At 34.2% G+C, this 16,257-nt stretch overlaps 1 protein-coding gene across 13 annotated transcripts in view; it reads left to right on the top strand.

The window, feature by feature from the left end:
- dab2ipa (DAB2 interacting protein a) overlaps positions 1–16,257 on the top strand; it is a 212,658-nt gene that overhangs the window by 132,648 nt on the left and 63,753 nt on the right. The window contains exon 1 of one of the 13 annotated variants that reach the window (XM_068223105.2): positions 9,515–9,678. The exons of the other annotated variants lie outside the window; for them this stretch is intronic. Within the exon in view, the coding sequence (XP_068079206.1) occupies positions 9,557–9,678 (122 nt within the window). The 5' untranslated portion in view covers positions 9,515–9,556. Of the gene's footprint in view, positions 1–9,514; positions 9,679–16,257 lie in introns of those variants that run through there. 13 annotated transcript variants of the gene reach the window in all.

Raw genomic sequence — 16,257 nt, 5'->3', positions numbered from 1 at the left:
GTGTGTCCTGCAGTCAGGTGTACGCTGGAGGTCTTCATGAGTGTGTGCTTTTAATGAACAGCAATGTCAGGTTGTGTATTGATATGATGAGATTTATTATTCCAAACATTTTTCTTATTTTCCTATAAAGAGCATTTTGTAGAATTATAGTTGCCAGTCATTGATACCAATTATAAAAATCCAGTGCTGTGTAGTTTTGTATTTTGGTGGATGTGTATGGGTATTTTTTAGCACAAAGAAAGTGTAAATATTTGCTTGAGAAGCTCTTTGGTGAATTAATGTAGTATTTATTATAAATAATAATTAATTTTGCTTTATATTATTATTGTTTAGACATTTATCAGGAACATACCCTGTGTCTTGCAGTCAGGTGGATGCTGGAGGTCTTCATGAGTGTGTGCTTTTATTGAATGGCACTGTCAGGTTGTGTATTGATATGATGAGAGACATTATTCCACCCTGTTACTGAGTGGAAACGTGTGCTGTTTGACATAACAAAATTTTCTGTGTTGAATGAGCGTTTATGATATGTTTGTACAGATGCTGCGCAATGTGAAATGTGTACATTTTTGTGCCGTTACTTCACAAAATCAAAAAAATTTGGTTCCCTCTTTAAAGTTAACAGTTCCTATTAGAACAACTTTGTGTGTATAATTTGTGGAATATGTTAATCATGCATAATGCTGTTGCTTCAAATGAAAGTTTATAATGCTTTGATTCTCCTCATACTGTAAGCTGTAAAAAATGCTGGGTTACACACAATCCCTTCATGTTGTCCCAATGCAAATCGTATAAGTTCTAGGTTCTATTACTACTACTCACAGTGCAGAGATTGAATTGGTGTCCCAGTACAAATATCTTGGAATTTTAATTGATCTTACAATTTCTTTTAGTTCTCACATTTACCAATTTGTTAAAAAAATATATATTAAAAGTGTTTTTTTAGGCTTAGAATTAAAAACTGGTTGATGCAACATTTATGTGGATATTGGACTACAGTGAAATTAGCATTTGCATGCTTCGTCTCAGAGTCTGCATGTATTGGATACTGTTTACCATTGTGCACTAAGATTTATAACTAATTTTATGTCCCTTACTTGTATACTAGGGTACATTGGTCTGCTTAATCCATTCGTAGGCTCAAACACTGGCATATCATTCATTTTCTTTTAGGCTTAGTCCCTTTATTAATCTGGTGTTGCCACAGCGGAATGAACCACCAACTTATTTAACAAATGTTTTACTCAGCGGATGTCCTTCCCGCTGCAACCCATCTCTGGGAAACATCCATTTACACTACGGACAATTTAGCCTACCCAATTCATCTGTTCCGCATGTCTTTGGACTGTGGGGGAAAACGGAGCACCCGGAGGAAGCCCATGCGAACGCAGGGAGAACATGCAAACTTCTCACAGAAACGCCAACTGACCCAGCCGAGGCTCAAACCAGCAACCTTCTTGCTGTGAGGCGACAGCACTACCTACTGCGCCACCATGTCACCCCACTGACATATCTTTGTTTACAAATCTATATAGGGTTTACTCCCATCATATCTCCAGAATTACATTTGTAATAAAACTGTCTTTAACTATGGCCTACAGTCTGATGCCATACTAAGCTGTGTACCAGGGTATTATGGGATGCTGAATAATTACATTGTTTGCTGAGCCTCCCAAATGTTTTTCTGATTAAAAAATGAGTGTTTTTGTACATGAGCTGACTTTTCATACATGTTAAGACGCTCTTTGGTTTAATGAGTATATTATATATTTACAGTATGCACTACCTGGCAAAAGCCTTGTTGTCAATCTCAGTTGTAAGAGCCCTAAATAGCTTGACTTCTAATTGATCATTTGGAAAAGTGGCGGAAGGTAGATTTTTCAGATGAATCATCTGTTGAACTGCATCCCAATCATCACAAATACTGCAGAAGACCTATTGGAACTTGCACGGACCTAATATTTTAATAGAAATCAGTCAAGTTTGGTGAAGGAAAAATCATGGTTTGGGGTCACAGGATATTTATTTACCGTCTCTTCCTAAAGTGCAGACTGAGATTGGGAAAAAAAGGCTTTTAAATACGCAGCACCTTTTGCATGGAATTATCTACAAACAAACTTGCAGTATAATTAATTGATTTTACTAAATGCTTTTAAATAGAGTATAAATGATTTAGAAATTGAAACATAGGCTTGTAGATGTTTTGAAAAGTTTGTTTGTCAATGTAAGATTTATGTTAATTATTAATGGTTATTTGTTTGTTGTCTGTTAGACCCATGTGACATGTATTCTGCCTAATCTTGGCCAGGATGCTCATGTAAAAGAGATTTTTAATCTCAATGTTTTTAATCTCAATATTTTCCTGGTAAAATAAAGGTTATAATAATAATAATAATAATAATAATAATGATGATGATGATAATAATAATAATAATAATAATAATAATAATAGTTAACTCAATGGTTTTTACCATTTTAAGTTGATTGAACATAAAACACAGCTGCTGCCCCCCCCCCACCCCCCCCCCCCCCCAAAAAAAAACAAAACAAATCTCTATAATTTTGTTGTTTCAACTAATTTTAAATAAGTAGTTAGAACAAGCAGCAAAATGTTTTTGAGTGAAGTGAATTGGTTTGCTTCAAATTTATATTGCATTACATTTTTAAAATCCCTATGGGACAAATAAGTGGACAAAATAGGCCTACATCCATACCAAGCAGCTGGAAATATGAGTGGGCATGAATGCACTCTATAAACAAATCATTTCAATGTATACAACCATGTAGGCTAAATAGATCATTTGCACTTTAACACAAAATGTGAGGTCACGTGTTTATACAGTGTAGACTATAGATGTCTACACTGTATAATGCCTACTGATTCTTATGTAATCCCATACACAGAGCATTTAAACTCATTTGCAACACATTTTTTTGCTGTAACACCAGAATATTCACTAGGAGAACGTGTTAATCACAATGCTTCTTTCATCAGGCAGGTGCAGTGTGAATGTGCTTTGTCGAGGACAAAATGAATATTCATGTTCTGCTTGTTTTTTTCCCCTTCTTCATAGATATCTGTTAATGGCTCAGTTAGGAGCAAGGTTTGACACTTGCTTGAATTCTGGATTCTGACTCATTCTGTCCAAGTCATTCTAAGCCATTACCAGATGTTATGTGAAGGGCCCTCAAAATTCATGAGTCTTTCAAAAACCTTGTAACATAACAGAATAATGCTCACCAATGTTCATGGTGAAAAAATCCCTTTAACGGCTACCCTTTTAAGTGCTTCAGTAATTTCTGGCAGTTCAAAAACCTTGCTGGTTGTAAGTTGGTAAAATTGGATTGAATTATAGCAGTTGACATGTCAAGCAGTGGCATGTGACAGCAATGTGACCTGCTGTATTTTGTCCAGAACTTTTTCAATAGCTCTACTTCTTTTATAATTACGTACAGGCATTTTTATGAGTCGAATTCTTGATTTGTGACCTACAAAAAGCCTTGTTATTTGTTCTGTGTCGGTCAGAATGAATGTGAAACCTTCAGATATTAAACTTCTTATTAAATGCACTGTAAACAGCAACTGTCTGTTGTCTTGTTTAGTATCATTACCGAATCAAGCAATAAAAGAAAATGCATTTCCATTATTATGTGACTTATGAGAGGAAATAAAAATGTTTTTTATGCTCTTATATAAACATCTCCAGCCTTTCAAGAAAATACACTCACTTGCTTTTTCCATGTCCACAAAATCACCCGTATAAGCCTCTTTGAAAAGAGGCTTTTAGTTTTTTCGAGTGACCCCATCAATAGTGCTGAGATTGTGTAACTATTCATCTGCGAACTTAAACACAGCTGTTGAAATGCAGTAATAAGCTGTGTACCAGGGTATTATGGGATGCTGAATAATTACATTGTTCGCTGAGCCTTTCAAATATTTTTCTGATTAAAAAATTTTCATACATGTTAAGACGCTCTTTGGTTTAATGAGTATATTATATATTTACAGTATGCACTACCTGGCAAAAGCCTTGTTGTCAATCTCAGTTGTAAGAGCCTTAAATAGCTTGACTTCTAATTGATCATTTGGAAAAGTGGCGGAAGGTAGATTTTTCAGATGAATCATCTGTTGAACTCCATCCCAATCATCACAAATACTGCAGAAGACCTATTGGAACTTGCATGGACCTAAGATTTTCACAGAAATCAGTCAAGTTTGGTGAAGGAAAAATTATGGTTTGGGGTTACATTCAGTATAGTGGCGTGCGAGAGATCTGCAACATTAGCAACAAGAGGTATCTAGACATTTGGACTGCCTATTACGTTACAAATCACAGGAGAGGGCAAATTCTTTAACAGGATAGCGCTCCTTCTCATACTTCAGTCTCCACATCAAAGTTTCTGAAAGCTAGGAAAGTCAAGGTGCTCCAGGATTGGCCAGCCCAGTCCTCAGACATAAAAAATGTTGAGCATGTCTGTGGTAAGATGGAAGAGGAGGCATTGAAGATGAATCCAAATAATCTTCATGAACTCTGGGAGTCCCGCAAGAACGCTTTCTTTGCTATCCCAGATGACTTTATTAATAAGTTATTTGAGTCATTGCAGTGATGTATGGATGCAGTCCTTCAAGCTCATGGGAGTCAAACACAATATTAAAACTTTTGAAAGGTAGTGTAATGGCCTTATGGGATAATGCATAGTATGGATACTATGTAACTGGTTTTTACTCTAAGTAGCCAAAGATATACTCTAGGTGGCATATATAATTGTGTTTAATGTAAGGTAAAAAAAAATTCATTTAGCTTTTGAAATCTGAGCAATGTAAATTGCTCATAATGAAGGGCTAAAATGCTTGATAAAAAAATGTATTTTAAAATGTACTTTATTCTGTGATGACAGCTGATTTGTATGATGACAAAGCTGCAGTCTTTAGTGTCATGTTATTCTTTGGAAATGTTTCTAATAAGTTGATTTGGTATTTAAGTGACCTTTATAATAATAATAATAATAATAATAATAATAATAATAATAGTAATAATAATGATAATAATAATAATAACAAAATGGGGCAACGCGGTGGCACAGTGGATATTACGAACGCCTCACAGCAAGAAGGTCACTGGTTTGAGCCTCGTCTGGGTCAGTTGGCAATTGGCTATGCTAAAATTGACCATAATATATGTGTATGGATGTCTCCCAGTAATGGGTTGCAGCTTGAAGGTCATCCGCTGAGTAAAACATATGCTGGATAAGTTGGTGGTTCATTCCGCTGTGGCGACCCCAGATTAATAAAGGGGCTAAGCTGAAATGAATGAATGAATAATAAAATGTATAATATTGATAATAGTTATAATAATAATAATCATAATGAAATATAATGATAATATCCATGATAATAATAATAATAATAATAATAATAATAATAATAATAATAATAATGATAATAATAATAATAATAATAATAATAATAATAATAATAATAATAATAATCGTAATAAAATATATAGTAATAATAAAAAATAAAAATAATAATAATGAAATGTATAATAATAATAATAATAATAATAATGAAATGTATAATAATAATAATATTAAACTGTATAGTGATAATAATAAAATAATTATAATAATTGTAAATGTGTAATAATGATAATGATATTAATTATAATAATAATAATAATAATAATAATAATGAAATGAATAATAATAATAATAATAATAATAATAATAATAATAATAAAATGTATAACAATAATGATAATACTACTAATAAAATGTATAATAGTAGTAACAATAATAATAATGAAATGTATAATAATAATAATAAAAATGAAATGTATAATAATAATAATAATAATAATGAAATGTATAATAATAATAATAATAATAATAATAATAATAATAATAATAATATTAATAAAATGTATAGTAATAATGAAAAATTATAATAATAGAAAATGTATAACAATGATAATGATAATACTAATAATAAAATGTATAAAAGTAGTAAAAATAATAATAATAATAATAATGAAATGTATAATAATAACAAAATGTATAGTAATAATAATAATAATAATTATTATTATAAATAATAATAATAATAATAATTATTATTATTATTATTATTATTATTATTATTATTATTATTATTATTATAAATTATATTAATAATAATACTAATAATAATAATAAAATAATAAAATGTATATTAATAATAATTTGTATTATTTAAATTGTTAATTATTATTAGTATTATTATTAATATTATTATTATTATTATTATTATTATTATTATTATTATTATTATTATTATCTAGTGTAAAAGGTTATGCTGCTTACTTTTTTTAAACCATTATGAATTTTGGCAAATATCAGAAGAATTTATCAGTTAATAAAAGAAATTGATTTCAAAATATCATACTTTTTGTAACATAAATTTTATCACTTTAGGTCAATTTATTGTATAAAAACACAAAAATAAATAACTGCTAAATTTATTAATCTCAATCAGAAATGCAGTTTTTATTGAAATAACAAAAGCATTTGCATAGTGTATCCAGTTTGCAAATGATAACTAAGCAATCATGTAACACATACTTTACATCATTGCAAAACGTCACTGAAGTTGTATGTATTTTCCAGCTGTACTATACAGGCCAAGTTGAAATTCCATTAAACAGCAGTGAATGCCAGGTTCACTGAGCCATTGTCACCCTGCTTGTATCGCTGGTTTGCCTGGCAGTCATTTCCTACTTGTAGATCTCGAGGGAGAACTGCTTCCTGTCAGAGATTGTGGGAACTGTTGGAGGAGGAGAACACTATACACCAGTCGACCACAGATACAGGACACAAACTCAGAGCAGACGGCAGGCGACACTCCACAACATGAATTTAATTACAGCACACGAGGTCTGCGGAGTCCACAATCTGCTGCTGTCTGTCCTGCCTCGCTCATTATTGGCTCATGAAGACATACTTTAAAAAGAAAACCATTTGCTGATGCTTTTTTAGTAATTAGCTGTTTAGTGTCATCATTATTTTTACGGCTTTGTGCTGCAGTAAGGGGGTGTAGACTTTTTAGATGCTGGATTTAAAACCTGTAAATGTCTAATTAATAAGGCACTTATGATTTCTTAAGGTAAGACACGGCAAGCAGAAACACTGTTTTTCATTTATTCAACTCAAAAGTCAGTTTTGAGTTTTTTTTTTGCTATATTTTGGTAAAGTAATGGAAAGCAAATATCTAAATTTCATGTTTAAGTGTTTCTTTTATAGCACTTTATCAATTCGTATCTGTATATTTCTATTATAAGACTTATTTTTAACTGCCGTTTTCTCTTAATGAGTTTTTCTCCTGCACTGAGCCATAAATTCAACACAGGCTCATTGTGACAACGTAGCTGTGGCGAGTGAGGTGGGGCAGAGATCCGTGATGGCTTACTAGACGAGTGGCGTGAGTGAGGTAATCAGAGATACCTGTACGCATCACAGTCTCAGTGAGGAGCTACTGTCTGTTTGTTTTATTTCTTGATTTTTAAAAATTTATTTATTATTATAATTTTTTTTTTTTACTTTTGAATAATTTTTTATGAAAAAAAAAAATAAAACAAACAGACGGTAAAACATACTATGTAAAACATAATATGTCTGAGCCCGGTTCTCTCTTAGCACTGGTGTCTCTCCTTTTAGCTTCCAGTGGTCCTCTATGAGACTCGAAGCAGGTGATGCGTCCAGGTGTCTCTGATTATCTCACTTCCGCCACCCGCCTCCATACTTACGCCGTATGCCATCACGGCTTAGGGCCCTGTCTCACTCGCCATAGTGGCCCTATATACAATTCTGGAGATCGCAAATTATGTTGCCAGAAGTACATATTGCTGCATTTTGTCTTTAACAAACGCTACGGTGGTATGCCGCCGTTCCTTTTCGGGCTTACAAGTATGGGTTTGTATGGGTGTTTCCCAGTACTGGGTTGCTGCTTGAAGTGCATCCGCTGTGTAAAACATATTGTGGAATAGTTAGTGGTTTATTCCAATGTGGCGACCCCTGAAATAGAGACTAAGCCAAAGGAAAATGAATGAATTAACATTTCTTCCAAAACACAACTTGGGAGTAAACTAGGTTATTTTTGTGGCATAGATATAGTTCTATATACCTCTTCACTACTTCAGTTAAAAAGATTTTTTGACAACAAATCAATTTGCTCAAATATTTTTTTTTGACAAATGAAGCATGAATATTTATAGAGAGAGAACACATTGACACAAGCTCGGAAGCATCAGAACATGGTCATTAGTATTATGTTTCAAAGTATCATCAAATATGCATATTAAATATCAAAAACGAAGCTTTTCATTCAGGGGTTAAATCCTGTGGCTATAAATGACAACCTAGGCTCATTCTGATATGTATATATTTCTGGAGAGCGCCAAATATATCCCAGGATGTAAATTGTTTTGCAGTTTTTGTTGTTGTTTTTCCACCAGAGGCTGCTGTGTGCGCTTTTTGAGATCTTAAATTTCTCTTGCTAGTTCCATTCACACCTGCTCTTCTTACATAAATCCACCAGAGGCAGCATTCGACTGTCTGACACTGACCGCACCTTTCACCTTCCCTAAACCCACCTAATAGTTTTCAAAAGCACCGACTGACCCACCCACCCACTTCCCTAGACCCAACTGACAGTTTTAAAAAGCAATCCAGAAAAAGAAAACCCCTCACAGCAGCCTGGGATTTTTACCACGTTTTCAGATTTTACCGTATTCTCACCCAGTTATTTACTTAATAATTTAATTTTTTGGCTTCTGTTTTTTTCTTACCCGCTTTCTGGAACCGTTCTTCGCTGAACTCGAACCCCGTCGTCACAGTCAACTCCGTTTTATATCACAAGTCCGCCAATGAACATGGCGAGCTAACTGGACAATCTGATAACAGCGAGAAAGCCGTCCAGCCAGAAGTAAGGAACGACGTTATACCGGCCCGTAGCATTCATTTTAAAGACGAAATGTAGCCATACGTACTTCTGGCTACATAATTTGCGGTCTCCAGAAATGTATATAGGGGTACATTTTCAGAATGAGCCAGTGTTGATAAATGAGCATATAAAACCATTTTTGGAGAACGTTTTAACTTTCCTAAACCTCAAATATATGTAGATACCAAAGAACAGTTTGTTTTTTTTAATCAGTGCACAGTATGGCACCATTAAACATAACATTCTGTAATAATATACATTTTTGTGTTTCTTAATATAATGAGTCTAATGTTTGTAGAATGACAACAATAATTATATAGTTTTTTTGCCGTATTCACTTAGATTATCTTGTCCTAAGGCTCATCGTTTTGGTAAAATCATCTTTATTAAGCTTAAAATGCATGCAAACCCATCAGGACTTGCAGCGATCCTTCCACTGAAAACAAGAGCAATAGTTTGTTTAAAATAGAAATCCTTAAAAATGGATTTGGGTGTGTTCGAGATGCAACAGATTGTTCCCTCGGGTGCTTGGAGTCTAAGGCACTCCCTCGCTCAAAATGGTTTCAGCAGAGGCAGTACATGAGCACGCTTTTCAAGCCCTGGCGTCTGATATCTTGCAGGAAAATCAAGAATAATTCTCTAGCAGCCTCTGGACTCGGCTTGTTTTGCACTGGGACCATGCTGAATCACAATAGTAAAAAGTAAGTTTGGGAAATGTTGCCTCTTCCTGTTTTCCTTGTCTTGATGGCTGCGGTTCTGGTCAAAAGTCTTGTTGTTGACCCAGGGTTTGCTGGGATTAGCAGATTAGCTGGAATGTTTGAGTGTTTTGCAGCTGCCTGTAATAGAGTCGGTTGTTTCAGTTTGTGTCATAACAAATAGTTTTCCTTGTTTTCTAATAACCAGCCAGGACGGAGCTTTGTTTGGCTGAATACTTTAGCGGTTGTTTTGAGGATTTTATTATTATCATTTTGATCATAATGTAGACAGAAAGATGAAAAGAGCATTTGAAGTCATGAAAGAACTTAATATAGAAACACTAAAAACCGCTCCTGTACAGGATGTGTTGGTCAAAGATGAAAAAGGGTTTTAAAGCATCAAAATAATACAAGTATAATGCAGCTTTTCCCACATACATTAGAATTTGTCCTGTTTCATTCATTTCTGTATATTACAGTATATTAAGTCAGAATTATTAGATCCCCTTTAATTTTTTTTTTTTTTTAAATAGGCTCAAATGATGTTTACCAGAGCAAAGAAATTTTCACAGTCTGATAATTTTCTGTTTTTTTTTTTTTCTTCTTCTGGATAAAGTCTTATTTGTTTTATTTCGGCTAGAATAAAAGCAGTTTTTAATTTTTTAAACACCATTTTAAGAACAAAATTATTAGCCTATATTTTTTCGATAGACTACAGAACAAACCATCATTATACAATAACTTGCCTAATTACCCTAACCTGCCTAGTCAACCTAATTAACCTAGTTAAGCCTTTAAATGTCATTTTAAGCTATATAGAAGTGTCTTGAAAAATATCAAGTCAAATATTGTTTACTGTCATCATGGCAAAGATAAAATAAATCAGTTATTAGAGATGAGTTATTAAAACTATTATGTTTAGAAATGTGTTAAAACAGAAATTGGGGAAAAAAATAAACAGGGGGCTAATAATTCAGGAGGGCTAATTACTAACAGGAAAATAACAGGACATAAACACAGGAGCCTGAGAAAAGGGCTAATTCTAGTTGAAAATTTGAGATGACACTTCGAGGTTTTTGCATCTAAACTCTTCGTATGTAAATGAATGAAACTCAGACGCAGTATATGCACCGTCATACACTACAGCATCACTTCTGAATCTTTCCAGAAGCAATGGGTCATTTGGGTACTTTTCACATACTGTTCTATGATTGCTGTGAATAAAAGACACCCTTATCTCCTCACATTCTGTTTTTCACCTACTGTATGGCGTGGAAATGGGCATATCTGAATGCAGAGATTGTCTGTGTGGCTTCTAATTCACTTTTTTGAACTGATAAGAAAGCAATGATTTTTAATGCATGAAATAAACTAGCTCTTTTTCCAAAACTGTGTAAATCACAGCTCCAAGCCCATTTCCCATGAGTCATCAGCAGCTCTCTGATCAGTAGAGCTCATGCATGCACAAATAGAGCCAGTTTGTGCCCATGCAGCTGTCTGCTTGACCTTTGCATTATTTAATGGTGTGAATGCCATGTTTTTGTCTATAATAGCTGATTTTCAGTGCTTATTGTTTCAAGAAAGGTTACTTCAATGAATGAAGGTTTTACATTATTGTTCAGATATGGGGTTTAGTGGTTAATGTGAGGAATGATATTGCAAGTTTGAAGCTTGCAGGATTTAGTGATCTGTGCCTTCATTATTTCCTTTGCTATATTCATTAAGCTAAACATTTTTTACAAATTACACATCATATTTAAATTTGTGTTGCCAAAAGATTATTAGCTAATAATCAAATCCAGAATAAAAGCTTGTGTGTGTGTGTGTGTGTTTGTGCGTGCGTGCGTGTTTGTGTGCGTGTGTGTGTGTGCTGTGCAATCCAGGTTCATTCTGATTACGTACCCTATATACATTTCTGGAGAGAGCAAAATACATCCCAGGAGCTATGTTTATTTGCAGTTTTCGTGAATCCACCAGAGGCTGCTGTGTATGCTTTTTCAGATCCTATTGTTCTCATCTAAATCCCCCAGAGGCCGCTGTCTACTGACTGAATAACTGACTGAATAACTCACTGACTGACTGAATGACTGACTGAGCGATCGACTGAAAAGGAAAGGCGTCATACCACCCCTTTGCATTCATTTTAAAGATCAAATGCAGCTATACGTAGCTCTGGCTACATAATTCGCAATCTACAGAAATGTATATAGGGCTACGTTTTCAGAATGAGCCTATGTAGGTTCTGTGCTTACAAATTGCACATTGTATTTTAATGTTTTATATTTTATTGCTGTCAAACCTTTTATTTATATATTTGTACTCTTTATTTATATATTGTTTATATATATATATATATATATATATATATATATATATATATATATATATATATATATATATTATAATATATAATATATTTTATATAATATATATACATACATATATATATGTGTATGTGTGTGTGTGTGTGTGTATGTATATATATATATATATATATATATATATATGTGTGTGTGTGTGTGTGTGTGTGTATATATATATATATATATATATATATATATATATATATATATATATATATATATATATATTATCTCTTTCTCTCGATATGTGAAGCTGCTTTGACACAATCTACATTGTAAAAGCGCTATACAAATAAAGGTGAATTGAATTGAATGAGCACTACTGTTATTTCAATACCATTATTGTATATGTAATATGTTCTCTTTTTATTACTCTGTACTGGTAACCCTTATGCATCCTTATTGACATTTTTCATTTTTCGTTTTATTTGGTTGGCAAAGAGCACACATTTTCGCACAAAGGTGTGTTTGTTTTTTACATTTCACCCTTAATTCTTATCATAATTCTATTTTACATTGTGCAAAAAAAAAAAGTTATACTCGGTCCCCTGAACAAAAATACCAGAACTAAAATATCCCTATTAAATTCCATCCTCGGCCGGGTCAGATGGCGTTTCTGTGTGGAGTTTGCATGTTCTCCCTGTGTTCGCATGGGTTTCCTCTGGGTGCTCTGGTTTCCTCATCAGTCTAAAGACATGCGGTACAGTTGAATTGGGAAGGCTAAATTGTCCGTAGTGTATGAGTGTATGGATGTTATCCTCTGCGTAAAACATATGCTGGATAAATTGGTGGGTCATTCCGCTGTGGCGACCTCAGATTAATAAAGGGACTAACCTGAAAAGAAAATGAATGAAAAATAATAATAAAATGGAATAAACACTATGAGTACTACTACCACTAACAACAACAACAGCAATAATATTAATAATAAAAGTAATAAATACTATCATGACTACTACTACTAATAATAATATCAGCCAGTGTAAGTTATATAAAAGTCATATAAAAGTGATATCAAACACTTAGCTTTAACCTTTAAAAAGTAATGAAAATGAAAGTATAAAGCATATAGCTATGAAAAATGATAAGTTAAAGAGAAGTTCATGTGTGAAACATTAAATGGCTCACTTTGGCATCTTGGGAAATCAGAGCACATTTTTAGACAATGTTGAGATAACTGAAACTCCAAAACAGACGTGTTAAACATTATTATGCCCCGTCCCCCATACTCCCAACAATTAACCCTGTAAGCACAATTAATTTGCTCTATTTGCTCGTTCCTAATCACATTATGGTCTATAAACAGAAATTAACAACATTCTCTTTCCTAAAGGAACACATAAGACGAGTCACACTTCCTTAAAACACTTCCTTTTCACCTTTCAATGTGTTACTTCCTCTTTCATTATTGTGACAGTGCTAGTCATCCCAGAGCCTTCGGCAGCTTCATTCAAACAGTGCCATCCGAGTGAAGGTCAACCTCCTGGAGGCAAACTTTGTTTTCCACTTCTTTTGTGAGAGAGACTCACCTCACTTCCAATTAAGTGACACTGCTTTTTGACAGCTCATTACAACTTGCTGAAAAATCCTCCTGGCCTCATTATTTCCCAAACTGACGCCCTTCTAATCTACCTCAGGTTTACATCAAGCCGGCACTGGAAGATTCATTTATTTAGAACTGTGTAATTTTTCACTGCTCCCTGTCAAAATTTTAACTGCCTCAGCTAAATATAAAGTAAAATACTTTTGTATTTGTTGTTTTTATTCTTTTGATCCATGTGGAATTGTAATAAATTTCACAATTTCTTATTAAAATGTCAGTTTTAGAGAAGAAACTAGCCCTTACTTAGTTTGAAGTTCAAACATTATTAAAGAGAAGTAAGCAGTCAGTTATTAACAAATAAGAAAGTTACAACTGATAACTCAAATAAACCTTTAACTACAAGGGAGACGAGTTACAAAGGAGTGAGAGTTCTTTTGCAGGTTTAAGAATAATGGTCAGACAGGCAATGATCAAACACAGGCGCAAACGTGAACAAAAAAATCCAAAGGCATCAGGTAACATGCAGATGGTCGATACAGGCGGCAGACAGGAAAAACGATAAAACAAGGCAAGGGTTGTAACACGTAGAAACTATACCAGGGAATGCTTTGTAATGTTACACGGTGTTAACCTAACAATAGTCAGCAATAAGAGTGTCGAAGTAAGCCATAAATATGTGTAGTGTCATTAGTACATGAGCAGCTTCAGCTGTATGAGTGTAATAAATGGAGACTTGGAGCAGGTGTGCGTGTGTGGTGCATGACAGGACTAGTAGTTCATATGAAGACAGGATAGTAGTCCGTGTGAATGTGAATGTTCTCCAGCGATCTATGAGGGTTAGATCGCTGGTGATCGTTACAAAATCTAGCAGAACAACTGATCAAAACAGTGCTTAACATTCTTTAGACTGGTCCAACAGTGATTTGGTTGTTTGTTGTCAATTAAATGTATTAACAAAGGCAGGTTTAGGCTGCTATCATTCAAAATCTTTTTCGTTCTTTCTTTAAATATAAAGTTAAAGTCGTGATGTTGTGTTGTAACCCATACTCTGAAATTTGTGCTCTGCATTTAAACCCATCCAAGTGCACACAGACATACACACATTAGTGAGCATTCACACACTGTGTAAACATAAGTGCGGCGTTAAAGACATATGAAAGACATGCGCGTTACCCAGGAGCACTTGGGGGATCGGTGCCTTGCTCAAGGGACTCACCTCAGCCCTGGTATTGAGGGTAGTGAGATCACTGGTTATTCACCCCCAACACCTACAATCCCTAGTGTTCTGTCGATTTGTCCTACCTTGTCAGATTTTCTTACCTCCTATTCAAAAAGTAGGTAGCACATTTTAAAGATGCAATATGCTATCCATCAGTTTTTGCTACCAGTGTAAATGTGAATGTGGAGTAGTGTGATGTGAAGCTGTAATATCGCCCTAACCTACCTAATCCCTTCCCCAACTTCAGAACCATTCAAATACAGTGTTGGTAGCCTAATCATATGGGTAGGGTAAAGTGTCAGGACACCGAGACTCAAATCTGTGCCTTTTCAATCACAAGTCCAACTTTCTAACTATTGGGCCACTGCTAACCCATAGACATAATTGACTGTTGTAAAGAGGAGTAATGTATCTTTAAAGATGTGTACTTGGAAGTTACTTGCCATTTTTTTTTTATGTTAACGCAGTAACATGCAAAAGACAAAAGGACAGGGTTGAGTTTTCTTACCTTGTCTTGACGCATCTTTAAACTAATAAAACACACATGGAGCTCACAGAATTAACTGTGCAATCAGCCACTAAAAATTCTGTGCACATGAAGTAAAACTGAGGCGAGGCAGTGGCCCAGTAGGTAGTGATGTCGCATTACAGCAAGAAGGTCGCTGGGTCGGCTCAGTTGGCGTTTCTGTGTGGAGTTTGCATGTTCTCTGCCTTCGTGTGGGTTTCCTCCGGGTGCTCCGGTTTCCCCCACAGTCAAAAGACATGTGGTACAGGTGAATTGGGTGGACTAAATTGTCCATAGTGTGTGAATGTGTGTGTGGATGTTTCCCAGAGGTGGGTTGCGGCTGGAAGGGCATCCGCTGCGTAAAAACTTGCTGGATAAGTTGGCGGTTCATTTCGCTGTGACTAAGCAAATGAATGAATGAAGTAAAACCGAATTTAACAAGAAAGTTGAACTTCATCCAGTATTCAGACTTTTGTGCTAGAAGTGTATGCAAATTAGTACATATTTAATTAAATTATGCCTCATTTGCATATTTAAACTGTTTTTTTTTATTTATTTTTTTTTTGCTGTGTCTTGCCATAATTGTGAAAAATTCTAAAAATAGCATGCAACTTAAGCTTATTTAAACTTCATTATGACCATTAGGTGGTTACAGAAATAGTATTTAAATATTTAGCGGATGTGCTCTTGCCGTTCCAGAGGTAAATCATTGAGGGGTCACGGGTCACGTTGCTGTTTACTTTCACTTTAAACATTTAGAAAAAAAGGGGTATTGTGTTTTAACGATTGGTATTTTTATGTTATTTGACATATTTAGCCTATACGTTGAAGTATAATAAAATGCAAGGGAGAAGGAGAAGATAGAGTATTATCTTTTCTAACTTGACTTGCATCTTTAATATAACACGTTTAGTTTATAGAATCAACTATGCAATAAGCCACTGAAAACTCTGTA

Source organism: Danio rerio, chromosome 8, assembly GCF_049306965.1.
Source record: "Danio rerio strain Tuebingen ecotype United States chromosome 8, GRCz12tu, whole genome shotgun sequence".
NCBI lineage: Eukaryota > Metazoa > Chordata > Actinopteri > Cypriniformes > Danionidae > Danio > Danio rerio.
The sequence above is the reverse complement of the archived record's forward strand: the minus strand, read 5'-3'. Positions and strand labels throughout refer to the sequence as shown.